General features: G+C 35.8%; 5 protein-coding genes and 1 long non-coding RNA gene across 10 annotated transcripts in view; 3 read left to right on the plus strand and 3 right to left on the minus strand.

Moving 5' to 3' along the window:
• Nucleotides 1-213: 213 nt before the first annotated feature.
• LOC126778441 (dynamin-like 120 kDa protein, mitochondrial) lies at nucleotides 214-13,869 on the plus strand. 3 transcript variants are annotated; one of them, XM_050501979.1, is made up of 20 exons: nucleotides 214-504; nucleotides 1,332-1,551; nucleotides 2,022-2,157; nucleotides 2,942-3,082; nucleotides 4,658-4,747; nucleotides 5,716-5,867; nucleotides 5,986-6,167; nucleotides 6,884-6,994; nucleotides 7,057-7,186; nucleotides 7,253-7,351; nucleotides 7,936-8,067; nucleotides 8,143-8,288; nucleotides 8,359-8,714; nucleotides 9,362-9,718; nucleotides 10,386-10,510; nucleotides 11,079-11,167; nucleotides 12,098-12,185; nucleotides 12,493-12,627; nucleotides 13,012-13,081; nucleotides 13,706-13,869. In XM_050501979.1, exons 1-20 carry the CDS (start codon nucleotides 476-478, stop codon nucleotides 13,768-13,770), a joined length of 2,853 nt encoding a protein of 950 aa, XP_050357936.1. In that variant the 5' UTR covers nucleotides 214-475; the 3' UTR covers nucleotides 13,771-13,869. The 3 variants fall into 3 exon arrangements, with proteins under 3 accessions (XP_050357936.1, XP_050357938.1, XP_050357939.1); XM_050501981.1 differs by having other exon boundaries at nucleotides 12,499-12,627; XM_050501982.1 differs by having other exon boundaries at nucleotides 2,969-3,082.
• A 238-nt stretch (nucleotides 13,870-14,107) lies between these two features.
• Nucleotides 14,108-18,534, minus strand: LOC126778430 (uncharacterized). Of its 2 annotated transcripts, none has more exons than XM_050501949.1 (2): nucleotides 18,454-18,534; nucleotides 14,108-17,992 (listed from the first exon to the last, which is right to left on the minus strand). In XM_050501949.1, the coding sequence occupies exon 2, from the start codon at nucleotides 17,990-17,992 to the stop codon at nucleotides 14,501-14,503; it is 3,492 nt and encodes a 1,163-aa protein (XP_050357906.1). In that variant the 5' UTR covers nucleotides 18,454-18,534; the 3' UTR covers nucleotides 14,108-14,500. The 2 variants fall into 2 exon arrangements, with proteins under 2 accessions (XP_050357906.1, XP_050357907.1); XM_050501950.1 differs by lacking the exon at nucleotides 18,454-18,534 and adding an exon at nucleotides 18,241-18,315.
• A 26-nt stretch (nucleotides 18,535-18,560) lies between these two features.
• LOC126778499 (zinc finger protein 26-like) lies at nucleotides 18,561-20,573 on the plus strand. Of its 2 annotated transcripts, none has more exons than XM_050502115.1 (2): nucleotides 18,561-18,597; nucleotides 19,323-20,573. In XM_050502115.1, the coding sequence occupies exons 1-2, from the start codon at nucleotides 18,595-18,597 to the stop codon at nucleotides 20,538-20,540; spliced, it is 1,221 nt and encodes a 406-aa protein (XP_050358072.1). In that variant the 5' UTR covers nucleotides 18,561-18,594; the 3' UTR covers nucleotides 20,541-20,573. The 2 variants fall into 2 exon arrangements, with proteins under 2 accessions (XP_050358072.1, XP_050358071.1); XM_050502114.1 differs by lacking the exon at nucleotides 18,561-18,597 and adding an exon at nucleotides 18,792-19,080.
• Nucleotides 20,574-21,004: 431 nt separating this feature from the next.
• LOC126778501 (zinc finger protein 595-like) lies at nucleotides 21,005-22,766 on the minus strand. Its single transcript, XM_050502118.1, has 2 exons — nucleotides 22,434-22,766; nucleotides 21,005-22,360 (listed from the first exon to the last, which is right to left on the minus strand). The coding sequence occupies exons 1-2, from the start codon at nucleotides 22,623-22,625 to the stop codon at nucleotides 21,155-21,157; spliced, it is 1,398 nt and encodes a 465-aa protein (XP_050358075.1). The 5' UTR covers nucleotides 22,626-22,766; the 3' UTR covers nucleotides 21,005-21,154.
• Nucleotides 22,767-23,382: 616 nt separating this feature from the next.
• Nucleotides 23,383-23,810, minus strand: LOC126778635 (uncharacterized). Its single transcript, XR_007670184.1, has 3 exons — nucleotides 23,711-23,810; nucleotides 23,576-23,639; nucleotides 23,383-23,500 (listed from the first exon to the last, which is right to left on the minus strand). It is a non-coding gene; the product is annotated as an uncharacterized LOC126778635 (long non-coding RNA).
• A 2,161-nt stretch (nucleotides 23,811-25,971) lies between these two features.
• LOC126778417 (rho guanine nucleotide exchange factor 11) overlaps nucleotides 25,972-26,737 on the plus strand; it is a 177,013-nt gene continuing 176,247 nt past the window's right edge. The window contains exon 1 of the mRNA XM_050501919.1: nucleotides 25,972-26,238. The gene's annotated coding sequence lies outside the window, so the exon portion shown is untranslated. The remainder of the gene's footprint in view (nucleotides 26,239-26,737) is intronic.

Genomic DNA, 26,737 nt, shown 5'->3' on the forward strand with positions numbered 1-26,737 from the left:
TGTTAAGTGGATTTATTGCTACACAAAATAATAATTAATTTATTTTATAAATATAAACTGCTCAATTTAGAATTAAATAAGATTTAATTACTAAGCTATTGATATTTATGACATTTTTTATAAAAACAAGTATAATATGGTGCTCATCAAGCTATGAATAATAACTAGGTACCTACCTAAAGAGTAAAATGAAACGTCAAAGAAAATGAAAATTGCCCTTGCTATCAGTCAGTAATTTGTCAAATTTTCAAAATATGAAGTGATCTGTAATGATTTAGATGTTGATTGTGTAATATATTAATTCTAATTGTTTATTCTTTTGTAAAAAGTGATTGCTTGATTATTTTGAATATTCATAAATAAACCGGCATAGGTTATGAACTTGTTAGGGTTAACAGATTAACCTTCGTTATTATGTTTTAAAACATACCGATATTCTGTAACCCTTAATATTATTATAAAAGTGATCAACACCATGTCGAGAATATTGAATCATCGTATGAGGTAACAATAACTTATTTACATGTTAAAATAAAAAAAAAATTATATGAAACTTAAGTGTATAGTCGATGTATAAGCTCAAATTTCAATAACGTTTCTCAATATTTTCAATAACTATATTAAAGTTTAAAGTAAAAAATAATTAAATATATTTACATATATATTATAATAAAAGTTTTCGATCTTATAATATTAAGTCACATTTAGCCCATAAATGTCCTACTATTCAGCGAACGCTTCTCTTTAGAAGAAAAGACAGATACTTTCACACTGACATCCTATGAAACGATAAAATCTGCCTAATTGCAACTGATTTTCTGCAATATTTATGTTAACTGTTAAGAAAACAATAAAAACTATGGCTTAATCAAATCAGAGGAGTTGGCCCATAAGCTGAATTTTTACTTATATAATCCTAGTAATAAATAAATACCTTGTACATCATTGTAATAATTATAAACAATAGTCGAGATGGCCTAGTTGTTAGAACGCGTGAATCTTAACCGATGATCGTGGGTACAAACCCAGGCAAGCACTACTGAATTTTCATGTGCTTAATTTGTGTTTATAATTCATCTCGTGCTTGACGGTGAAGGAAAACATCGTGAGGAAACCTGCATGTGTCTAATTTCATTGAAATTCTGTCACATGTGTATTCTACCAACCTGCATTGGAGCAGTGTGGTAGAATAAGCTCCAAACCTTCTCCTCAAAAGGGAAAGGAGGTCTTAGCCCAGCAGTGGGACATTAACAGGCTGTTACTGTAGTGTACATTGTAATAATCATTAAATTTTTGATTTTAATCCTAATAATCTGTTTGTTTGATTTCAGGTCATCTCTCAAAAAGCCGTCATTCACATGTGTAGATAAAAGAGCTGTCGCCTTCTCTATATATACTGGACGTAGTCTACTTCTCCACAAACCGATAGACCCCAGTCACATTCCTAGAAGAAAATATGGAATGTTGGTAGCAAGGGCTGTAAGGGGTATACTTAAAATTAGGTATTTAATACTTGGTGGTGCTGTAGGAGGAGGCATGACATTAAATAAGGTATCATTAATTTATTATTGAATATTATACGTAAAAGCATAAAGTATTTGGAAAATGATTCTAATGTAATATTATGTCATTTATAGAAAAATTATATCATACTCTTAAAAGCTATGTTCCATTTTTGATACCAATTCTCTTCTTCTTTCTTCTTTGTTCAAACCCTCTTCCCAGTACAGCTGGGGTCGGGTCTCCTTGTACATCTGCGCCAGAGAGCTCTGTTCTGGGTTGTCTGTGTACTCAGATTCTCTTTCTGGGCCTCTTTTTGTATGTTTGACCACCAGGTTGCGGGCAGTCGCCCTCTTCCCCGCGGTCGGTCCGGGATATTTAAGGCTTTCTTGATAGGATGATCATCGTCTCAGGATATGGCTGTACCAGCGCAGTCGACATTCCTTTAATTTGATACCAATATTTTTATTAATTTTAATATCAACAGTAGATAGTTTAAATTCTTATATTTATATTCTCAGAAATATGTTGAATGGAAAGATGGTCTGCCAGATATGGGGTGGCTAAATGAGATACTCCCCGACAATGATCAATGGGACAAGTTCACAACAACCCTGATTAATGCGAAAGAAAAGATTGGTGACCAGTTACAGATAGGTATGTACTCTGAAAATGTGAGAACATTGTGATCATATTCAAGTAATCATGCACAACATGGCCTAGTATCGGTATTTATAGTACATTTCAATAATTCACTAAATTTCAGTGTTTTAGTTTTAGAATAAAATTGATTGAATATTTTTTTTTTGTTTTAAAGTTGTGTTTATTCTTTCTAATTGAAAATAGTAGTTAAATAACACAGTTTGATCTTAAATGTGATAGTCTTTTTTTATGTCTAGTACTGGTGTGTATTGGTCACTAGAAATAGATCTTTCATGTTCATTAGTAAACCAGAATAGGATATTTAGTATAGCCTGTTCCAACCAAAAGAGGAGTAAACCAAAAAAAACAACTTTGACACCGAAGTGACGTGCCATTATTGGTATTAGGCGTAGACCTTGAATAATCTAAAATATTCACTATAGCTTCGAGATAAATTGGAGTTTTCAATGTCCGTGAAGTTGTAATCGGAACTTCGAAAGTTAAATTAATGTGAGTTAAATGTAACAGTGTTGTATTATAAATGAAGGTATATTAATCTAGAATCTAGTTGTTTGTTTTGTCCATAATACAGCAGAACAATTATCAATTCGCATGTAATTTGTAAATCTATGGTTTGTTTACCTTTACTCCTCCGATTGGGATAGGGTATAATTTCGAATACTTTTATGATTACACAATGCAGTCAGTGATGTCCACCGGTTCAGATAACAAGTGAGCAGAGCTTAAAGGCAGTGTTTAAGTAAACTGGTTGCTAGCATGACCGAGTGTGTACCACTAGGTCCACTGACGCTGTCGCTGACCTCAGATCCTCGTCTGCGCGAGGCGGGGTTGGCGCGCGCGGCTGAACTGCGCGGCTGGCTCGCGCAGCGGTACGAAGATGCGGTTGCGGCTGCTGCTACTAACAATGCCAGTCACATTGGTGAGTCTGCCAGTTATACATATTGAGTACACAGGTATATACCTACATAATGCATCAAGGTGGTTTACTGGTGGTAGGGCTTTGTGCAAGCTCGTCTGGGTAGGTACCACCCACTCATCAGATATTCTACCGCAAAACAGCAATACTTGATATTGTTGTGTTCCGGTTTGAAGGGTGAGTGAGCCAGTGTAATTACAGGCACAAGGGACATAAAATCTTAGTTCCCAAGGTTGGTGGCGCATTGGATATGTAAGCGATGGTTGACATTTCTTACAATGCCAATGTCTAAGAGCGTTGGTGACCACTTACCATCAGGTGGCCCATATGCTCGTCCGCCTTCCTTTTCTATAAAAAAAAAAAAAATAAAATAAAAAAAAAAAAAAAAAAAAAAAGGTATAAGGATGGGACTTAGATACAATAAAACATCTGTAATGATGATCGAATACTGAGTATATTTAGTCCATTACACATTATTGTAAGCACGCACCCAAGCATACACATCTAATACATCACAAAGGTAAGTATATCTTATTCATGGGAAAGCTGATTTCTAAAATCACAATCATTTTATCCAGGTAGGTTTAAATCGAATTTATGTGTTTATATTCTTATTCTTAATTATGTACAGTAACAGTAACAGCCTGTAAATGTCCCACTGCTGGGCTAAGGCCTCCTCTCCCTTTTTTTTTGAGGAGAAGGTTTGGAGCTTATTCCACCACGCTGCTCCAGTGCGGGTTGGTGGAATACACATGTGGCAGAATTTCAGTGAAATTAGGCACATGCAGGTTTCCTCACGATGTTTTCCTTCACCGTAAAGCACGAGATGAATTATAATTACAAATTAAGCACATGAAAAGTCAGTGGTGCTTGCCCGGGCTTGAACCCACGATCATCGGTTAAGATTCACGCGTTCTTACCACTGGGCCATCTCGGCTCTAATTATCTAATTATGTAACATTTGTAAATAAGTGTAAGTATATAAAATACATTATTATATGGGTTTTGTTTGTAGTCTATACATGTTTGCCTAATGTTCCTTGTTGTAAGTGTGAAATAAAAAATAAGTACTCCGATATATATGAACTATATTTAATAACGATTTAAATTTAAGAATACACGTGCGTTAGAGGCGAAATTCGGATAGTGACTCTTGAGCGCGTTAGCATGCAGGGAACATTATACAAACTAATAAAAAATCCTAACGTGCAATCATAAATGAATGTAGTATACACACGCTATCATTATCATCAATTATTTTTAATATATCTTGTAAAATTACCATTCTAAAGAAATAATGCTGCTGCACTTCCATAAAAAATATATATATTTATTCATACATATATTTTTTTTCTTCTTATGTATATACACACTGTAGCTCAGTGTTATTTATAATAAAAAAATATTTAATTAAATATCCCCCAAATTAAACCACGCCTTAATTATTGCATTTTGTTAACAAATAATAAATTTAAAAAATATATCTCACATTATATGACACATAACTCAGGGTGGTTAAATGACTGAGTTTTGAAAACATTTTTAAACGTTAATTAGGTGACATTTCTCTATTCACAGAACCAGCCCCAAAGATTGTGAACAACTTACAGAGTAAACCTGCACCACCTCAATCCAGTCATTCTTCCTCTGAGGAAGCCGCTGCATATGGTAATTATGTTTTTTTTTTACCATATTTAGTTATGTTAAGCAAAGAAAGTTATATAAAGTTTGAAAGCTTAATTATAGTGTAGTTTTTAATTCGTTTTATATAAGATGTTCAAGTCGAATAGGGTTCTATTATGAATATTTATCAAGAAATATTTATACAGCAAATATTAATATCATATATCTATATCTAGAAAATACATGGAATGTGTAAATCTAAGGTGTGCTTATCTGTACACATCATCTATACACTTGCTGGCATTATGAGCCGGTTGGCGTGGTTGGTAGAACACTTGCCTTTCACGCCGAAGGTTGTGGGTTCGATTCCCACCCAGGACAGACATTTGTGTGCATGAACATGTCTGTTTGTCCTGAGTCTGGGTGTAATTATCTATATAAGTATGTATTTACAAAAGAAAAGTAGTATATGTAGTATATCAGTTGTCTGGTTTCCATAGTACAAGCTTTGTACAAGCTTAATTTGGGATCAGATGGCCGTGTGTGAAAAATGTCCCAGGATATTATTATTATTATTGAATTTTACTATTATTATTAGTAGCTACGACATTTATCGACGAGCATATGGACCACCTTATGGTAAGTGATCACCAACGCCCATAGACATTGGCATTGTAAGAAATGTTAACCATCGCTTACTTCGCCAATGCGCCACCAACCTTGGGAACTAAGATGTTATGTCCCTGGTGTCTGTAATTACACTGGCTCACTCACCCTTCAAACCGGATCACAACAATACCGAGTATTGCTGTTTTGCGGTAGAATATCTGATGAGTGGGTGGTACCTACCCAGAAGAGCTTGCACAAAGCCCTACCACCAGTAAACGCTACAACACAGTATAATAATATTGTAGTTACTAATAAGTATCAAATCTATAGAATAATTTAATTAACAAAACTGACATGATATATTTTAATTAGTAATCAATAATTTCCGATATCATCCAAAACAGAAAAAAGAGTGCACGCCTTACAACAGGAAGTACTTACGCTGCAAGCTCGCTACCAGCGGGAGCTGCAAAGACTTGAACAAGAGAATAGGGAGTTGAGGCAGCAGAACATGCTGCTTAGGCAGGGTAGGCAACCACCAGCCAAGAAGATGAAGGTAAGCTATCCACTCATTTCCTCATCTTCAATAATTTTATTGATCTCAAATTTACATCCTTTAAGGAGTATGATATGTTCGTATAAAACACATTATTATGTCAAGCTGTATGTTACAGCGCTCGCTTATCGACATGTACTCCGCCGTGTTGGACGAGCTGGCGGGCTGGGAGGCGGGCGAGGCAGGCAGACTGCCGCGAGTGGTGGTGGTGGGCGACCAGTCCGCAGGAAAAACCTCCGTGCTAGAGATGATCGCGCAGGCCAGGATATTCCCCCGGGGCGCTGGAGAGATGTGCACCAGGTGAGTACCGTGAGGGTAGTGGAAGATGACGGTATTAATAAAAATAATCGACTACAGCTCTTTCTTGTGTTAATAGTTGCTTTGAAGCATCTTTGAAGGTGGTCATGCCATGGTAAAATTTATGTATTTATTTTATAAATGTCTAAAACATACGAAATTTATGTATATTTTTTATAGCTAGTGGTAAATAAAAGGCCATTATTTATCAGGCTATCAATATTTGATTTTTAGTAGAAATTGTTTTGATTGTTTTAATCTTTTATTAAAGACACTTAATGTTTGATATATTTTTAAAGTATTTAATTTACTGTGACAATATTTAATATCGTTATTCTGAATCAAATTTAATCATGTTATGCAATAAGTAAAACTTAATTCTATTTGAATTCTGCTAGCAGCGCCAACTGTGAACAGACTGTGTTAGAATAATGTGTTTATATAATTTGTGTTATATATATATTAATGTAAAATTCAATAAAATATTAGGTATATTTTAAGAGTTGTTTTGCAGTAATTCAATTTGTCTGTTGTTACGCATGAATAAAAGACGGTTGAATTACTAAAATTAAAAAAGAAGAAATTGTGTGTGAAAACTTCGGAAGATGTATCATCTTAGGTCTGTGCAAGTATGCCTGTGCTCTGTGCCCGTGTCCGCTTCTATGATTACGGTCATGTATATAATTCCGATAATTCAATTAGTAGTTTTATTCTTTCAGGGCACCCGTGAAGGTGACACTGTCGGAGGGTCCATACCACGTGGCGCAGTTCAGAGACTCCTCCCGGGAATTCGACCTCAACAAGGAGGCGGATCTCGCAGATCTTCGCAAGTGAGTATCGCGCTCGCGTATGACGCGCGCGACGCCCGTGACGTAACCGCCCGCGCCCGCAGGGACGTGGAGCTGCGCATGCGCAACAGCGTGCGCGGCGGTCGCACCGTGTCCAGTGACGTCATCGCCATGTCGGTGCGCGGGCCCGGCCTGCCGCGCATGGTGCTCGTGGACCTGCCCGGCGTCATCTCCGTGAGTAGCGACCGCGACCGACCCCCCCCCCGGCCCGCCCCCACTCACCCGCGGCTCCGCTTGCAGACGCAGACGGTGGACATGGCGGCCGACACGCGCGACGCCATCAAGCAGATGACCAAGCAGTACATGGACAATCCCAATGCCATCATTCTGTGTATACAGGTCTGTATATTACACATTTTGACGACTTTACGGTTCACTTGGAACTAAAACGGTAGGGCATGACCGTCTGGGTATACATAACATCTTATTTTCCAAGGCTGGTTGGCCATTTCTCGCAGTGCCATTGCGGTGACCACTTACTATCAGGTAGCCTTGCCAGTTGAATGGCAAAGTTGATCAAATAACTTAATAATAATAATATCCTGGGACATTTTTCGCACACGGCCATGTGATCCCAAATTAAGCTTATACAGAGCTTGTGCTATGGAAACCAGACAACTGATAAACTACGTATACTACTTTTTTTTGTAAATACATACTTATATAAATAATTACACTCAGACTCAGGACAAACAGACATGTTCATGCACACAAATGTCTGTCCTGGGTGTGAATCGAACCCACAACCTTCGGCGTGAAAGGCAAGCCAACCGGCTCGTCGACGTCTTAGTGGCTCATACGCTACCTCTAAAGTGATCTCTCAATGTAATGTTTTACTAAAATTTCAATTAGTAACATGTTACATAATTAATTAATTTTACTTTATTGCAGCATGCTGTATATTATTACTATATAATTTTCAGGACGGCTCTGTGGATGCGGAACGAAGCAACGTGACGGACTTAGTGGCGTCCTGCGACCCCCAGGGCAAGCGAACGATCTTTGTTCTCACTAAAGTGGATCTCGCCGAGGAAAACCTCGCCAACCCCAACCGGGTGAATTGCGCGGGCTCATGTTGTTACTAAGCGATACATCTGTTCGAAATAAAATAATTATACTTTGTTAAACAGATTCGTCGTATCTTGGAGGGGAAGCTATTCCCGATGAAGGCGCTGGGCTACTACGCCGTGGTCACCGGCCGCAGCCGGAAGGACGACTCCATACAGAGCATCCGAGAGTACGAGGAGCGGTTCTTCAGCTCGTCCAAACTCTTCAAGTTAGTACCACTCGTCGGAGCTCTGCGCTCGCGTCGCTCCGCACTGGTCTAATGCCCCCTCCCCTGGCAGGACCGGCATGGTGGCGGCGGCGCAGGTGACGACGCGCAACCTGGCGCTGGGCGTGGCCGACTGCTTCTGGCGCATGGTGCGCGACTCCGTGGAGCAGCAGGCGGACGCCTTCAAGGCCATGCGCTTCAACCTGGAGACGGAGTGGAAGAACACGTTCCCGCGCACGCGCGAGCTGGACCGCGACGAGCTGTTCGAGCGCGCGCGCGCCGAGCTGCTGGACCAGTCGGCCGAGCTGTCGGCCGTGGCCGCGCCCGCCTGGGAGCTGCGCCTGCAGGCCGCGCTGTGGGCCTCCGCCGCCGACCACGTGTTCGCCGACATCTACCTGCCCGCCGCCGCGCACGCGCACGCCGACATGGGTGAGGCCGGGAACTCGTCTAGCAGTACATTACTTTTGTTTTTACGATGGGTCTGACGGATGGATAGCAATTAGTAATAGGCTTCTCGGTAATATTCTCAATGCTTTATAAAATCGCGCTTCAAGAGATAAGTATTTCTTCTAATAATACTCCCCCCCCCCTTAGCGATGTCGGTCCCCCGACAAGTGAAGTACAGACACGAGGCCGGCGGGTCCACCACGATATGGCTCGATCCTTACGATTTCGATTTTAGTAAGAATTTTGAAACGATATTGTAATAATAGTAGCGTTGGAATCACCGTCTCGTAGTAATTTGTAATATTCCGTACTATAAAACCATTATATAGTGCCACTATTGTAGTAAAGTGTACTTTGGGTTAGCGTACATTCGAATACGTTACGATATACATTGAGCACCAAGTTATTCTTTCTTTTTGACAACATAATTATATACAGTTGACAACATGACACCAAACCCAGTGGACAGCGTAGGAATTGATCAAATTGGATAAAGTTTAATTGAAATAAAAAATCAAGAGTAGTAAAATAATCTTTAACGATTATTTAACATCATATGTACATTATTGTTCTCATCTCATCCGTTTAGTTCATAAATATTGTATAAACGTTTTGTAACAAACGCGCAGACAAGTTCAACACGACGGTGGACATAAAGCTGCGCGAGTGGGCGGAGGGCTCGCTGTCGGCGCAGGCGGTGCGCGCGGGGCGGGAGGCGCTGCGGGAGGAGTTCGAGGCGCTGCTGGCGCGCGGGGGGGACGCCGACCCCGCCTACGAGGCCGTCAAGCGCGCCGCCGTGGACGAGGCGCTGGCGCGGCACCAGTGGGAGGAGCGCGCGCTGGACGTGCTGCGCGTGCTGCAGCTGTCGGCGCTGCAGGACGGCTGCGTGCGCTCGCGGGCCGACTGGGACGCCGCCGTGGCGCTCATGGACGACGCGCTGCGCGACCGCCTGCGCGCCGTCGACGCCGAGCTGCGCGCGCTCACCGGTCAGTACACCACGGACGGTCCACTGGGACGCCGCCGTGGCGCTCATGGACGACGCGCTGCGCGACCGCCTGCGCGCCGTCGACGCCGAGCTGCGCGCGCTCACCGGTCAGTACACCACGGACGGTCCACTGGGACGCCGCCGTGGCGCTCATGGACGACGCGCCGGTACGTGTGCGTCGCGCGATCAGTCGGTCAGTGCACTGGGACGCCACCGTGGCGCTCGTGGATGGAGCACGCCGAAGTAATATCGGGGATCAAATGGTTAATGAAACTAAGGAAGTGCTTTCCACTGTGCGCACACTGTTCAGAACCCATTTGATGACCTTGTGATATTTCTTCCGAACTGTGTATACCCAGTAGCGAATATATTGACAGAGCGATTCAGGTATGTGACATATTCAATCAACGCCATCTATCGCTACCGAATTGTAACATATTATACATATTATACAACCATTATACATAGCAGTGCTCGTTATTGACGATGTAACGAGTACTAGTACTTCTTATTTATCACAGTGCCAGTGTCAATGTACTCATTACTTAGAATCAGGTAGCCCAATTACTGGCTTTCCTTTCTAAAATATTTTTTATAAAAACTTTTGTTAAGGATTTCATTATCATTTTTAAAAGTCATTACTAATTTACTCGCTGTATCCACCACAGGTCCTGGTTTCCGCGAGCGTTGGCTGCGCTGGACCAGCAGCACGGAGGAGCAGCAGCGTCGCGCACATGTGCGACAAGAGCTGGAGCAGCTCGGAGCAGCGAGACCTTCGCTCACATACGATGAGGTGAGACTATTTATTGGTAGCAGAAACTACCAAACAAAAAATAGTCGAACAATAATCCCTGCCTATATACAACTAAGATAGTATGTCCCTTGTGTCTGTAATTACTGACTAACACATTTTAAAGTGCAACACAGCGACGTAAATCATGTATGTCGGACCAAAGAATAATTAAAACTTACACGAAACCATTCCACAAGTAATATATATTAATTTAACAATTACCTGATTGTAACATACATATTCTACGGCGAAACAAAAAATATGTAATGGAACACAATAATGGATGAAATAACATCTCAGTCCGCAATGTATGGCGTGTTGGTGATATAAGGAATGTTTAATATTTCTGACGGTGTCCTATATCGCCACCCTCGTCCGGTGACCATTTACCATCAGGTACCCCATCAGCCCGTCTACCTACCTATATTATATAAAAAACTGTTGTTTTATTTTCTTTTATTTTGACACAAATACATTTAATGTAAACTCATCGAAATGTATGAAAAAACATGTTCCACTAACCAAAACAGAAAATATAGTCCCTATAAAACGTTTAAAATATTGACAGGTGGTTGCAGTCAGAGACAATTTGAGGCGACGCGGTATCGAAGTTGACAACGATTATATTCGGGAGACGTGGAAACCAGTCTACCTCAAGTATGTATACCGTACCGTAACAGCCTGTGAATGTCCCACTGCTGGGCTAAAGGCCTCCTCTCCTCTTTTTGAGGAGAAGGTTTGGAGCTTATTCCACCACGCTGCTCCAATGCGGGTTGGTGGAATACACATGTGGCAGAATTTCAGTGAAATTAGACACATGCAGGTTTCCTCACGATGTTTTCCTTCACCGTAAAGCACGAGATGAATTATAATCACAAATTAAGCACATGAAAATTCAGTGGTGCTTGCCCGGGTTTGAACCCACGATCATCGGTTAAGATTCACGCGTTCTTACCACTGGGCCATCTCGGCTCTTATGTATACCACCTTAAAATCTTTTCTTCAATTAAGAAATTAAAAATCAACGTCAAATATTACATGCACACTTGAAAAATAATATGTAATCGCTGAGCTACGTTTGAAGTCGCTGTTACTTTTAATCGAAGCATGGCAAGGCAAATCTTTTCAGGTCCATAAATCGGCTCTCAATAGTCACATATTACAGTAACAGCCTGTTAATGTCCCACTGCTGGGCTAAGGCCTCCTCTCCCTTTTGAGGAGAAGGTTTGGAGCTTATTCCACCACGCTGCTCCAATGCGGGTTGGTAGAATACACATGTGGCAGAATTTCAATGAAATTAGACACATGCAGGTTTCCTCACGATGTTTTCCTTCACCGTTAAGCACGAGATGAATTATAAACACAAATTAAGCACATGAAAATTCAGTGGTGCTTGCCCGGGTTTGAACCCACGATCATCGGTTAAGATTCACGCGTTCTTACCACTAGGCCATCTCGGCTTCACAGTCACATATTAAATATCGGTAAAAAATTATCTGTTTTGTTAACCCTATCTCAGAAGTTCTAAACTAAGCCACTGAACAAAGTACTCATTACATAATAAAAAATAATTCTATTTCGTTGCAGGAATTTCTTAACGCGCGCACAGGCTCGAGCTAGAGATTGTAAGAAAAGCTTCTACTTGTACAGTCAGCAGAATGGATCAGAGGGAACGGTACTGCATTTTAATCTTGCTGTTATTTAAGTTTAAAGAAGTTACAATTTTACACTAGACTAATACTGCATGCTTTACACCTGTAGTTTCACCTGCTATAATGTTTATATAAAAGGACAGGCATTTATAATTTTTATTACAAGTATTACAAGATGACCCCTTTTTTATAATTAATTTTTAATAATTAGAATATTAAATAGAAGGATTCCAAAGTATGGTTCGCCCCCGGTGTTAATATACGATGACGTCACTTAAGACAGTTATCGCTCGAGTAGCGAAGACAGTAAAGCCCCCCCCCCCCCCGCAGAAGGAGTGCAGCGAGGTGGTGATGTTCTGGCGCGTGTGCGGCGCGCTGCGGGCGTCCGCCAACGCGCTGCGGCAGCAGATCAGCAACCGGGAGGCCGCGCGCCTCGACAGGGAGCTGCGGGAGGTGCTCGACGAGGTACCTCCCCACTCGCCTTATCATTACAACGTATTCTCTATATTTATACGAGACTCCCTCGTCGTTATCGTTTGGCTGGCCGTGTTGTGAATTATTACATCATGAATTCGAAATCGGAGTCGTGCCAATAGAATTTATTCCTCGGAGAGCACATGGAGCCTGCCTTGATTGGAAGAGTGAGGAGATGGAGTGTAATTGTATTTGCACACTATTTTATCTACTGCCCAGCAAATATTTCGCAACTGAACCAAATTCAGTTTGTAAACAACAACGTATTATAAAAAACGTCATTTGCAGCCACTAAACAATTATCGTTCGGGTTAATGCAAAATTCGTTAATTTTACTTTATATATTAAAACATGAATGTGTTTCTGTTATTAAAGATGGCGGCGGATCCAGATCTAAAGAAAAAACTTATATCCGGTAGAAGAGTAGAACTTGCGGAGGAATTAAGTAAGTAACAAATTTAATATACTATTTTACTTTAAACGATAACTGTTTTATAATATGTGGGTATATTTTTATTGTTTTGAAATATTTGTATTTAGTGTTTCCTATGTTTTATTATTTAGATCATTAAAATATAATAAAATCTAATTATAACATTATTTTAGACAATAGTATTTTTAGAATAAAATTATTCTAATTCATCATTATAAGTTATTATTATCATAACAAATTAAATTTCCTTATATAGTATATATTATATTCCAAGGCAGGAAATATAAATAAACTAAAAATTTCTTTACATTCATTCCAGTTCATTTACTAATAGCTCTGCGATACTATAAACTACAAACAGTTCTTGATAAATATATCTTTATTTGTTATACTACAACATACATACATATTAAATACCACAGATTATTTAGATCTCGACCAATGACGTCATGTTAATTCAAGATCAAAGTTATTTATATACGTATTTCTGCTATTGGAATTAGTTATTTTAGAAGCATTTCACTTCTTGATAATAAAAGTAAAAACAAGCTCCAAAACTAAGCACCAAGTACTGAATAAATTTTGATTGAGGTTAAATTTGAGTTTTGCGTAATATTGATTGTATTTTAATTTCAGAACGCGTGAGACAAGTCCAAGAGAAACTAGAGGAGTTCATAGAAGCTCTGAACAAGGAGAAATAGTGTAAATGTATATTATAGGTGATTGTTGCTCGTTCCGCTGTATTATTGTTGATATTATGTCTAACTAAGTTATATTTATAATAAAACCTGCACAAAATATACTTTGTTTTACTGTTGCTCACTTCTGTATAATAATTAAGTCTATACATAAGTGTTAAACATAACTTAAATACAATTCGCAAAGTAAACAATAGTAAGTAAATTTTGCCAAAAGATATGAAATTTAAATACAAAACTAGAAAATAAAAGTAAATTTGTATTTTTTCAAGTTTTTATTAACGAAACAATAGAAAAACTTGGTTTCATAACAATTGAAACTAAAATATACATTCCACGATTAATATTAAAAGGTTTTAGTCAAAAGTTGATCCTTACACTGCTATAGTTCACAATCGAATGATCTATAATACTATTACGCATCCCTTTTTATTGATAAATGAATGAATATAACAACTAATAATGTTTTAATGTAGAGTAATCTCAAATACAATATTAATATTAAATATATGACTTATGTAAAACATTTTTATGAATCTGCTTAAAATAAATAATGGAACACGTAAACAACAACTAATTGTATTCGCCCTATCCTACATACAAGTATTAAAAAATGTAATATTAGAGAAAATAAAAATTAATACATACTTTATATAAGGTATGTAAACACTTTTGAATCCTCTATATTAATAGATAATTAATTATATATTAATATTTTAAAAAAAAAATTATTTCATGCATTGAAAACATTGCTATATAGGAAAAATTTCACTTCACTATTCGATTGTTTCAGAACATTCAATATTTCACTGTGATGTGGTTCAGAAATATAGTAATTTTGATTCCTCTGGAATATATGTTCAGCTAAAAGTAACGCCTCATTTGTACCAGCTTCTAAAATACCTTTTATTACAAATGTAACAAACAATTTCCTAGCGTAGTTATACACAAAGTAATTGTCCAAATAATTTTCTAATATACTTTTGTACATGTCTAGTACAGATCTGAAGTATCTCGAAACTAATTCCTTTATCTCGTAACCAATGTATTTACCAAACACTTTACCCAAAGTTTCAATAACTTCATAGCGTTTCTTTGAATCTGTCATAATTAATTCCAATTTATTCGTCTGTTTAATGCTTTTATAAAAGAGCATAGTTAAATGAATCTCCGCGTATCTTCTAAAGTTTTCTTCGATGGGTATAATCTTATGTAATCTACTGAGTACTCTTTCAAATACCGTCATACACGAGACATGTTCATCAATAAATGCTTTAGTATATTTCAAAGAAAGTATGAATTCGTCCAGACTTTCTGAAAGGATGACTTTATTATCTTCTGTTTTAAACAAAACTTCTAGAGCATCGAAAAATCTATCGCATACATTTTCATTTACATATATCTGTTCGTCTTCAGATTTACAAAGCAACAAATGTTTGGCTATAACTCGGAAGTACAGAGATCTTCTTGCATTGTTATCATAATTATCCACTAATTTACCAACACTTAAGTCGACATCAATAAATTCTTTTAAAATATTAGTAGTTACGTTTCGGTCTACTTCCGGTAGAATATTTTCCAAACGATAAATAATTGACGTAGTCTTACTCTTATCAATCTTAAGAAAAATATTATACACGAATACCCAGTAATCGCCCTCTATATTTTTTGGTATGGAATTTGGATACTCTAATTTCTTTAACAAAGCACGGTTATCAGATATATTCTTTGTATTTTGAATCAGGGACTTCAAAGCAGTCCAAATGGATTCATCAATCGTAATCTTTGTTAGATATGATGATAAACCAAAATTAAGAGCAGCTGAACTTCTTAATGTACATACGCGAGCGAAGTAATCAACAGCGAATGGGGTATTCGATGATAATTGTAATAAAACTTTTGCTGTTCGTCTCCACTCCACAAGTTTCGTTAGGTATCGTTCCTGATCTTTCTTTCTACAAATAAACACTTTATTTGCAATTGCTTTAGCCCCTACCATTCGCCAATCAATAACATCTATATCCAAAGTTGGTTTAGTTTTATGTGCATTAGATTTAAATTCAGACAATATTTTTGATTTTATTTTATTTTTAGTTTTAACTTCAGTTGATAATTCAGTAATACGTCTGAATAATGACTGATTCGTCATTAATGTGCATATTGGACGAACAAGCCACGGTTTAAGATCTTGTTCTAAAGCTTCTTCTAAAAGTAATTTGTGCTGTTCTGCTAAGCCACCTGATTCGCTAAAATACACACTTAAAGATTTCAGGAACCTATCATGATTTGTGCGCTGTTTAGAGACTAATAACGCTAAGCTCTTACCACTTCCGAGAGGTTTTATATCATATCGCAATGCGTTTAAATACATAGCATCAGTTGGTTTAAGTCTAAAGTTTTCATGGAAGAGTTCACGTCGTAACATTTTTCCTTCGTATAATCTAGATACCAAATCAGGGTCGTCTCTTGCTGCTTTTGCAAGTATGGGTATAGCATCAGGAAATTCTTTAATGGATATCTTATATTCACCAAGAACATCCAAAAAGGCAACAGGGCTTAAAGTCAAAATTTGAAGTGGTAAGCGTTTTGCAATTAGTGCTTTTTCATGTACATTCAGTTTGTATTCGGACAGAGTTGAGAATTCACGGATAAAACCCGACAGCAAATATTTTGAAATAGAAATATCATTTAACAAGTGCCTTATGATGACAGCATGAAGACCTTCTCGACAAGTAAGTTCAGTGGTTGAACCATCAAGTCCTATATCTCGTCCAAACTCTACCAAATAGTCCCAGGCCTGGTCTTGTACACACCATACACGTTCTCGTTTCACAAGAGACCTTATTACCGCTGCTCGGAGTGTATTTGGTTCGTTTTTATGTTTTTCTACTAAAAACTTAAGTAACTTTTCAACTTGTTCTGAAACACCTCCACTTTTACTGACAAGGACCAACATCATATTTAGCCTCCCTTCAATTGTGCCCTCGGCTAATAATTTCTTGCTTAACTCGCGAAATGCTCTTTCGAAACCTGTGAAGCGGTAGCGATTAAACAATATTTGTAATTGGGACTTTTCCATGCTGACTATTTGACAAGAATATCCTTTACATTTTCTTTTTGTTATACGTTTCTTAAGACCGCAACCGATTAAAACGTCTGGTTTAATAGAATCCAGTAGATAAAAGTCTTCTTCAAAAATTAAAGGCGTCGGCAATGAATAAGGCCATTCAGCAACTTTGTCGCCTACAATTTTATCCACAAAAATTTGTTTTTTTAGAAGTGTTCGTTCTTTTATATTCAAGCGCTTAAACAATGGTTCTACTTTCTGGTATGAAAACCAGTACGCGAGGAAATCGGCCCGTGCCAGTTTTAAAATAATGTCATTAGCTTCTTTGCTGGATAAGCTAGTAGCTAAAGTTTTTATATTAAGGACTGATGACGCATACAACTCGATTTTGGCTAAAACTCTACTTTTATAATGTTTCATTATGAACTCAGTCGATGATGGGCCGAAAGAATCAAACTTAGACATATTAAAATATTTTTCAACAATATCTAAAAATGAACTTCCGTCATGTTTCAGTAAGTATTTAACACATTTGAAGTAATTGCATTCATCATTTACATAACGCGATAACGCTGTGCGATTGGTCGGTAAAATCTTAAAATATAGTGCACAAGCAGAAGGGCATATTTCAAAGAGCAATTTCACTTGCACCGGCGTCAATTTATCTATGATATTCGGGAATTCGCTTAAAATAAATTCATTGGAACAATGCCAAAAAAACTTTATAGCTTCACTCATATTAGACTTATAAAAATTGTAGAACTCCTGACATATTTCCGAGTTTTTTAAGTTCAATTGCAACCAGTGCTTCATTTTATTTACAGCTGGTTGGATCATTTCCGGATATAGAACGTCTTCTAGATATAAGGGACTTATTATATCGCGGTATTTCGGTTCGAGGAGCCAATGGCATTTGAGTGATCTGCTCACATATAGCATTTCGTTATCTTTGAGGTTTTGTAAAATGTATTCAACATATTTATACTTAGAAGCAAGGTCGATTTTAAATATTCGGTCGATTGATGATTTTTCTGGGAGAGTAATGATCTCGTGAATAGAAACATTCTCCTCATATGCTTTAGAAACTAAGGAGTTCAGATACCGGTGCCGTTCTCGTAAGTTTGAACCATTTAAGGTTACTGGTAAATATGCGGACATCTGAAAATATTTTAAGAATATATATATATATATAATACTTGTATTATTATTATACGCATCGAGTTATTTTTAACACTAAGAAATAGACAAAGTACTATAGATTTATAAAGTAAGTGTTATAATTTTGGAAGTTAAAGATGTACTTGTTTGAAATTACTTTTATAATTAAAAAGTAATTATTTTATTCATTAACAATTTAAAGCTATCACAATATATTTTTGTATTACGATTTTAAAGAATTAGTGTACCCAATAAACAGGTTCAATAAATCTTCCTTATCGCAAAAATATCGATACATAATCGACTTAACGACAACACTGGTATTAGAAATAATTATCACTAAGATGTGTCATCAATATAAAAAACAATGACGTGAGATAACCCTAGATTATAAATCTACATTCAGTTAGTACGCATCAACAAAAAAAGAATTATTAAAACAAACACGAGACAAAACTTACCTTGGTATTGACTAATTTGATACTAATAGTGTTGCACCGGCTACTTGATGCTAATAGTGTTGCACCGGCTACTTGATGAACACTAAAGCAAGGAACTCACAAGTTGTAATGCAAAAAGCTAAAGTATAAAACTATAAAAATATGGTAAATAGAATTATTAAAATTTATTTATTAACTATATACAATTATAATAAAATTAATTATAACTAAAGTATTTTTTAATAATTTATTCTTTTTCACAATAATTACAGTAGTGTTAATACATACATAACACAAATAATTAACAATTTTGTCACTGGTAATTTGATGTTTTATTTGAAATTAAAGATACCTATAAGAAACGTCATTTTTTAAACTTAATACTAGTATTTATTGTAAGATGTATTAAAACTAAAAGTCTATTGTATTTGTGCCGTTGTACTTTAATAAAAAATGGAATACACAAAGGTGGAAGACCAAATAACTTTATCAGCACTAAAATTCGTATGTGGCGAAAATGAACACGTCTGTAGGTTATGTTTATCACCTACCAATAACAAATATATAAATATAGAAGACACCGTTAAATTACAGACACGTTATTACGAAAATTCAATTTCGTATCAAAGTATGCTTGGAATATTAAGTGTAAGTAATCACAATACAAAAGTGATGTGCTAGCTTATTATTATGAGTAAAACAATAATATCCCATATCTATTGCTGCACTAAGCAAACACCTTCTCTTCAAACGGAATTTTTTAAATTATATTTATCGATATATTTCATTCGACAGATTTCCTTAGGTTGTTATCCGTCATTTTCGTGATCATCGATTAAAATACATTATGTAGATCATTCATAAGTTAAAGTATTTAAAAATTTTAATAGGTACCAGAGGAACCTCTATTACCTCAAATTCTCTGCAAGAGTTGTGCGAAAATAACTGTTAATTGTTACTTATTCCAACAACTCCGTCAGTTCTCTATGGATAAATGGGTAAAAGTATTACAGCTTCTGAAAAATTCACTTTCTCAATTGGATACACTCAAGACAAATACTCAAACTGTGTTTTTAATTTTAAATAAGACTGATAATCTCGTTTTCACGAATCATAAAAGCTATGAAGTTAAACCAAAGAAGGTAGCCATTTTAAAAGAAATAATGAAAAGTTGCCGGAAATATGTTCAGGCCCAACAAAAATTGAAAGAATGCTTTTGTAATGAATGTGGCGAAAAATTTCCTAATCAGTTTCTTTTAGTAAAACATATAAAGGGTCACAATAAAACACATAACCCATGCAAGGAATGTCCTAAGTCTTTTTCTACACCAATACAGTTACAAGAGCATATGGAAAGAGTGCATTATCCAAAGACTTTGCAATGTGACAAATGCTCATACATGTCTAGCACACTGAAGATATTAAAATTACATGAAAATCATTACCACATTCCAGCTAAGTGTAAATTGTGTAACATTGAATTTGTATCAAGAAAGGCACTTCGAGGTCATCTGGACAATCACAATGCCAAAATGTGTTCACTGTGTGACAAAAAATTTCTTAATATACATAATTTTAAAATACATGTTAATAGATGTGGAATAACAGGATATAAGCCAGAGAGATACATTTGTGATATTTGTAACAAATGTTACAGTAGCAAAAATGGACTGAGGTCACATTTAAAGACTGACCATGGATTTGGGAAGGTATTATCTTGTAACTGGTGCAATAAGAAATTTGATGCTATTAGTAGATTGAAGGACCATATTGTCAAACATACGAAAGAGAGAAATTTTCATTGTAATCTATGTGGCGGGCAGTTTGTTACTTACCCAGCTTTAGTATACCATGTAAGGCTACACACAGGTGAAAGGCCATTTCCCTGTGATTTATGTGATGAAAGTTTTCTTTCAGCATCTAGAAGAATGGAACATAAAAAACGAAAACACATTGGCCCCACTAAAGCGTGTACTCTGTGTCATATGAAATTCATTACTAGTCATCAGCTACGTAAACATTTCCAGAGGCATTTTAATCCAAACAGTAAACTTTTTATTACAAAAGCTGATCTATTAGAATTACAAAAATCTGGAAAACTATTGTAAATATAGTTATCATTCAACTTTGCATTGTTAAAACATGACTTTTTGTCTTTATCATCAGTGTTTTTGTAAATAAATGAATAAATATAAAGACATGAAATTGGAGTTGTTTATTTTTATCTACAAATTGAATATAAACATACATGCTCATTGCGGGGCAAAAAAAAACGCATCTTGCTTTTTATGGTTTTAGCATATTCTGCTCTATTGTTTTACTGGAAATTGGTGGATAGGCAGAGAACATAGGTAGGTTGCCTCATTCTGATAAGCTGTGATGTCTATCACAGCTTATCAGAATTAAGTTATCTTAGAAGCAGACTGTTTAAAGTTGAATGATTTTTTATAACATGAAATATACTTCTTATTCAATTAAATAAGGTTTTTGTTAAATTATAATAAATCAATAATTAATGTATTATTTTAACTTACTGAATGAAAATTATATTGAATTTTATTTAAATACTTTAATAACCTAAAATTAACCAAGTAGAAGTCATAATTTTTACAATAACTAAGTTTTTAAGTGATACAATTAACAGACACAATATTAGTAAACAATTTTATATCTTTATAACTAAATTGCGGCTTGGTTTGTGTGGTCATGTAATATATCACAGTTAATTTTCAGTTTTAATAATAAACCTTCGCATGTTCTGTTCAACTGGTAGATTTGGAGGTATCATGTTTCTACCATAATACAATTTGCTAGTTGGGTCGTGATGTCTACTTATGTGTTGCTTCAAGAAATGTGTCGTGACAAATTTTCGTGAACAAATCTCGCACATTAAAGTTGGTCCCACATGTTTAAACTTAATATGTTCAGCTCTAGCAGAAGCATTAACAAATCTTTCACTACAAAATTTACAAGTATATGGCTTTTCACCGGTATGTCTTCGAGTATGATATAGAAGTGCTTCTTTTGAAACAAATCTACTGTTACAAATATCACATTTATAATTCTTTTCACCCGTATGTTTTATCATGTGGACCTTCAAGTAACTGGGTGCAGTGAACTTCTTTCCACATTCTTTACATACATGAGGCTTAGCATTTCCGTGTGCAAACCGATTGTGCACTCTTAGTCCCCCTGGGGTACTATAGGCTTTTTCACATTTCTCACAACTATAGGTTTTCTCCATATTACTTCTTATTGGATGAGGATCAATTAAATTGTTAAGGCATAACTTAACATGCTTTTCATAAAATTCTTTAGTTGTATAAGTTTTTCCACACTTTGGACAGGAACTTTTTGTTTTATGCTTATCTTCATGTATATGTAATTTATCCAGGCCACGACAAGGTTTTCCGCATTCTTTACAAACATATATATTATGAAGCATATTTTGATGGTCTTGTAAGCCTTCCTCGGTACTTCTATATTGTGGACACTCAGGACATTTATACTTATGGCTAAGACTCTCATGAGAGACCAAATCAATGTCACTCTCAAATGTTTCATTACACTTATCACATGTCAAAGTTCCATGTATTGCTAAGTTGTGAGCCTTTATATCTGCAAATGTATAAAAATATTCATCACAGATATGACATTCAAAAGGTAGCTTGGTTACTATTGGTTTTTGCTTCTTTTGAGGTTTATCCACAAGCAGAATTTTTGATTCTAAGTCGTCTATCACAATATATAAGGTTTTATTGGTATCGCTTGTACTAATATCAGTGTTGAAGTTATCCGAGAGCTTTTCAAATACTCGATTCAGAATATGCGACGAATTCTGACATTTTTCTAGAAAACGAGCTGATGAGAGCGCAATATTAACACAATCCGTACAAACTGCTTCAACACCGGTTATTTCATCACAAATCTGTAAAATATTACCTTACTTTAAAATGTACTTTTTCAGCTTACATTTACAATATGTGGTAAATTGTACTTACATTTTCATTAAAAAGTTTTGTCAGAATTTCGGAAAGCGGCTGAAAAATACCACTAGATGGATATAAAGAGACCGCATCATCAAAACGAACATATTGGTTTTTAATAGTCTTTAAACATAACCTGCAATGACTGTAGCGTTTCTCACTCAAAATGTTTGATACAATTATATTTAAATTAATATCTTCCAGCATATTATAAAAATTATATTGTGATGGTATATACAATAAGTAAAGTTGAAAATAAAATTTCAAAATAGATTTAATCAAAAAATACGCGGGCTTTCAAAACTTTTCGTTCAAGAATTCGATACAACGTACAAATTAATTGAGCGCCATTTTATGTCAAACAAAATGAACACTTGGATGTCTGTAATCATATACCACTAACATTCAAAGTACAGATTTTTGTATAAATAAATTTAACTTATAAAATAGTTTAAAAATTAATGGATTATACTTATTTATTTATTCATATTAATGATTATGTTATTAATTTCAATAATTCTTCAACGTTATATTTTTTTTGGTAGCCATACACAAATGACTTGTCAAATTTAACGTTGTCGTTTTGACGTTTATGTTGATTCAAATATTTCTAAAAACAGATTTTCCCATAATTACCTATTATGCGAATGAAATCTCAGTTGTCAGTATAATCTCTTTTTTTGTTAAATAAAACTTTTAAATTCTCAGATATAGGACACAACGTGATCTAAGCAACAGGTCAACAATAAATATTTCGTGTTTAAAACATTTTTGAACTTAATATGATGTTATGAATAAGAATGACTATTTTATTAGACAAGGATTATGTTAAAAAATATATACAAATAGTTTTCCTCTAAATAAAACAAAAGTTATAAAAATCAATATATAATATTGAATACAATAAACTAATTTATTATGTAAACACATGTTAATTAATTAACATTTCTCTATTTAATAAATTTACCAATCCAATCCAAGTAAACGTTTGTTAGCTATCATTTTTCCGACAACTTTCCGCAATACGTTACTGGCATCATCAAAAACTTGATTGAAGTCAAGTGGAAATTCTGGAGGCATATCTAAAAATTATTCATTTATTAAATGCTTCTGTATTTTGACATAAAATATACTATAAAAACAAAATAGTAACAAACATGAAGTTGAAGTAGCTTTATTTTCTTCATCTGTTTCATCGGAGTAAATAACGTGAACACTCATCTGTGCAATAAAATAAATTAATATTAAACTGCAAAAATAATAAACTACGTTTCTATGTTTACTTTTCTTACAATTATAAAAAATAAAGCAATATTGCTATATTTATATTCCATTTCGATATACTGCTTAACTCCAAACCACACTCAAAACAATTTAAAACAACTGCGTTGACTTTTTTACGCCCAACCAAAGAGAAAACATATTGAACCCGTAGACAAAGAACCTAATAGACGCAATGACGATTTCCTTCACACTTACACAAGAAAGAGAACGAAAATTGCGTTACAAATGGTTTAGACAGAAGTAGAATTATCACATCTTTTGTCCCTTATCACGTAACCAGTTTTAGTGTTTGCTTCACTACTCAAGCAGCGAAACAAACTTGAAACTTTGACAGTTGGTGCGTTCATTGTGCTTATTGTCCAATTTTTGTTTATTTTTATGTTAGAAAACGAATCTAATCCAGTGAAAAGACCGAGAAATAATCCTTATATCATATCGAATGTTATACAATAGTGTATTGTCGTAATATTTCATGTTTAAGCGATTGCAAGAAGAAAATTGCCGGCGCGTGTTTTCACGCGTAAATACGACTGTTTTGTCCCTAAATATAGTTTCTCAGTTATGTTTATTTATGCGATAGCATGACGGAACCTTATATTGCAATAAAATCCTGAAGATAATAGGATTTTTCAGTTTTTTATTATTCATAACCTATAATTATGTATCATGTATGTGCTGCCAGCGTCAGTTAAAAAATTTTCCCGATTTTCGATAAAAAATATCGACTTGTCGGCAATGTAAACAAATAAATACGGAGTCCAATAATAGCCTAAAGTGCTTCGTCGTGCTAAATATTTTATTTTAATTTATTCGTTCTCCTATATATAATTTGCTAATAACAACATTATTTAACATTCTTTTTGAATTTATAATATTTTTACATTCTACGTCAAACTAACATAGAAATATATGTAGCAACCATTTATATATAATTTAATGTGTTGAGATTTCAACGTCTGAGGAGAATGCTAATCCAGTACCATATAAAGATGCTGAAGTACTACTATTGATAAAGGAAACAAAACCAATAATGCAACGGTTTTTGGGTGTAGTATGAAAACAAAAAAATATTTTAATTAAAAAATACATTTTTTTTAATATTAATATTAAAAAGGAAAATTTAATAACCTCATTTTGTTTTAAATTAATCCTGAAAATTATTTATTTCCCAAAACAGGGAATGCAGTTACTATGGCAACGTTAACTTGGTCTATTGGTTTCTCTGTCTACAATTTATTGTGTGCGAAGATCGTGGAAACCAGACAACTGATATACTACATATACTACTTTTCTTTTATAAATACATACTTATATAGATAATAACACTCAGACTCAGGTCAAACAGACATGTTCATGTACACAAAAGTTTGTCCTGGGTGGGAACCACCCAAAACCCATGTGTGTCGCACCCACAACCTTCAGCGTGAAAGGCAAGTATCTACCAACCACGCCAACTGGCTCGTGTGGGTAGGTACCATCTGGTCATTGGATATTCTACCGCAAAACAGTAGTACTTGGTATTGTTGTTTTCCGGTTTGAAAGGTGAATGAGCCAGTGTAATTACAGGCACAAGGTACATAGCATCTTTGTTTCTAAGGTTGGTGGCGCATTGGCGGTGGTGACCACTTACCATTAGGTGGCACATATGGTCGTCCGCCAATACATTCTTAAAAAAAAAGAGTTTATCAGGGGGTCACGGGGTAATCATTATTTGTCTAAATCTAGTCATAAATTGGGACGGGTGGTTAAAAGGTGCACATAATAAAAATAAATAACTTTGTCATACAAGGCTTACAAGAAATAATTAGTAAAGTTACAGCCTGTGAATGTCCCACTGCTGGGCTAAGGCTTCCTCTCCCTTTTTGAGGAGAAGGGTTAGAGCTTATTCCACCACGCTGCTCCAGCGCGGGTTGGTTGTGGAATACACATGTGGCAGAATTTCAGTGAAATTAAACACATGCAGGTTTCCTCACGATGTTTTCCTTCACCGTAAAGCACGAGATGAATTATAATCACAAATTAAGCACATGAAAATTCAGTGGTGCTTGCCCGGGTTTGAACCCACGATCATCGGTTAAGATTCACGCGTTCTTACCACTGGGCCATCTCTTGGGCTGGGCTTAAAAATAATTATAATAGAAACAATTACATAAAAGAATTAACAAACGTTTGTCAAAGTATAGACAAAAGTGGCTGTGTGTCGGTGGCATTATTTTTAGTAACTGCCTAAGAGCAGAAGCTTGTCTATGACATTCAGTCGACAATTAACAATAAGTAAAATGGCTGAAACTCGTTGGACTGCGACAGACGTCCCGTGAAATATGTGTAATATTGAAGGGTCATTATTGTAAATAAACATTAAAGTGCAAGTGGCGTATTTCTTGTCGTGTTCCGTGATAGTGCATGCTGTGTTCATCTGTGTGTTAACATTGTGGTAATACAAATATAAAGTAAAGTTTTTAAGTGTTTTTGTGTCTTGTTTTTACGGAGATCATCAACTTGCTGTCTGATTTGGATTTATGTTTACTTGGTTACGGTTAGTACTATATAATAATATTGCATATTTTCATTCTTAAAATTAACTTTCCGTTGGTATAGTTTCTGTGATGCGTGTAAATAGTTTTAAAAGTTTTGACAGATTTTTTTGTCTCGTACTTTTTATGTTTTTATAGTGAGCGCAAGCGAGAAAGTAACAGTAGAGTATGTGGAGTTGTGTCACTCCCTACGTTAATGGAAAGTGTGTCGCGTATTATTGTTTTGGTGGTGACCTATTACGAAATAGTAGATTCATAGAGCGGTTGTCAGGTCGGAGGTCATTCAGAGGCAATTAGAGGCCGGTCCTTTAAGATTAAGTGTGACATAAGGCGCGTAGGCTGTCTGTATAGTGCTCAGCAGTGACATCATTTTAGCATATTTTACAAAATATTAGACGTTTTTAACATTGTTTACACACAAAGACATTGTGACAGTGGCTGCCTGAGACCGCCGGCGTCTCGTCCACGTTCACGGAGACATTGACGCCCAAATAATATAAT

This window comes from Nymphalis io, chromosome 26 (assembly GCF_905147045.1).
Source record: "Nymphalis io chromosome 26, ilAglIoxx1.1, whole genome shotgun sequence".
In the NCBI taxonomy this organism is placed as follows: Eukaryota; Metazoa; Arthropoda; class Insecta; order Lepidoptera; family Nymphalidae; genus Nymphalis; species Nymphalis io.

Excerpts from the sequence above, each read along its gene's own strand:
- LOC126778441 (XM_050501979.1), top strand. The coding sequence starts at position 476 with ATGTCGAGAATATTGAATCATCGTATGAG. Across the intron at positions 505-1,331 it reads ATATTGAATCATCGTATGAG|GTCATCTCTCAAAAAGCCGT; the intron begins GTAACAATAACT and ends GTTTGATTTCAG. Across the intron at positions 13,082-13,705 it reads AGAACTTGCGGAGGAATTAA|AACGCGTGAGACAAGTCCAA; the intron begins GTAAGTAACAAA and ends TTTTAATTTCAG.
- LOC126778430 (XM_050501949.1), bottom strand. The coding sequence starts at position 17,992 with ATGTCCGCATATTTACCAGTAACCTTAAATGGTTCAAACTTACGAGAA.
- LOC126778499 (XM_050502114.1), top strand. The coding sequence starts at position 18,886 with ATGGAATACACAAAGGTGGAAGACCAAATAACTTTATCAGCACTAAAA. Across the intron at positions 19,081-19,322 it reads GTATGCTTGGAATATTAAGT|GTACCAGAGGAACCTCTATT; the intron begins GTAAGTAATCAC and ends AAATTTTAATAG.
- LOC126778501 (XM_050502118.1), bottom strand. The coding sequence starts at position 22,625 with ATGCTGGAAGATATTAATTTAAATATAATTGTATCAAACATTTTGAGT. Across the intron at positions 22,361-22,433 it reads CAAAACTTTTTAATGAAAAT|ATTTGTGATGAAATAACCGG; the intron begins GTAAGTACAATT and ends AATATTTTACAG.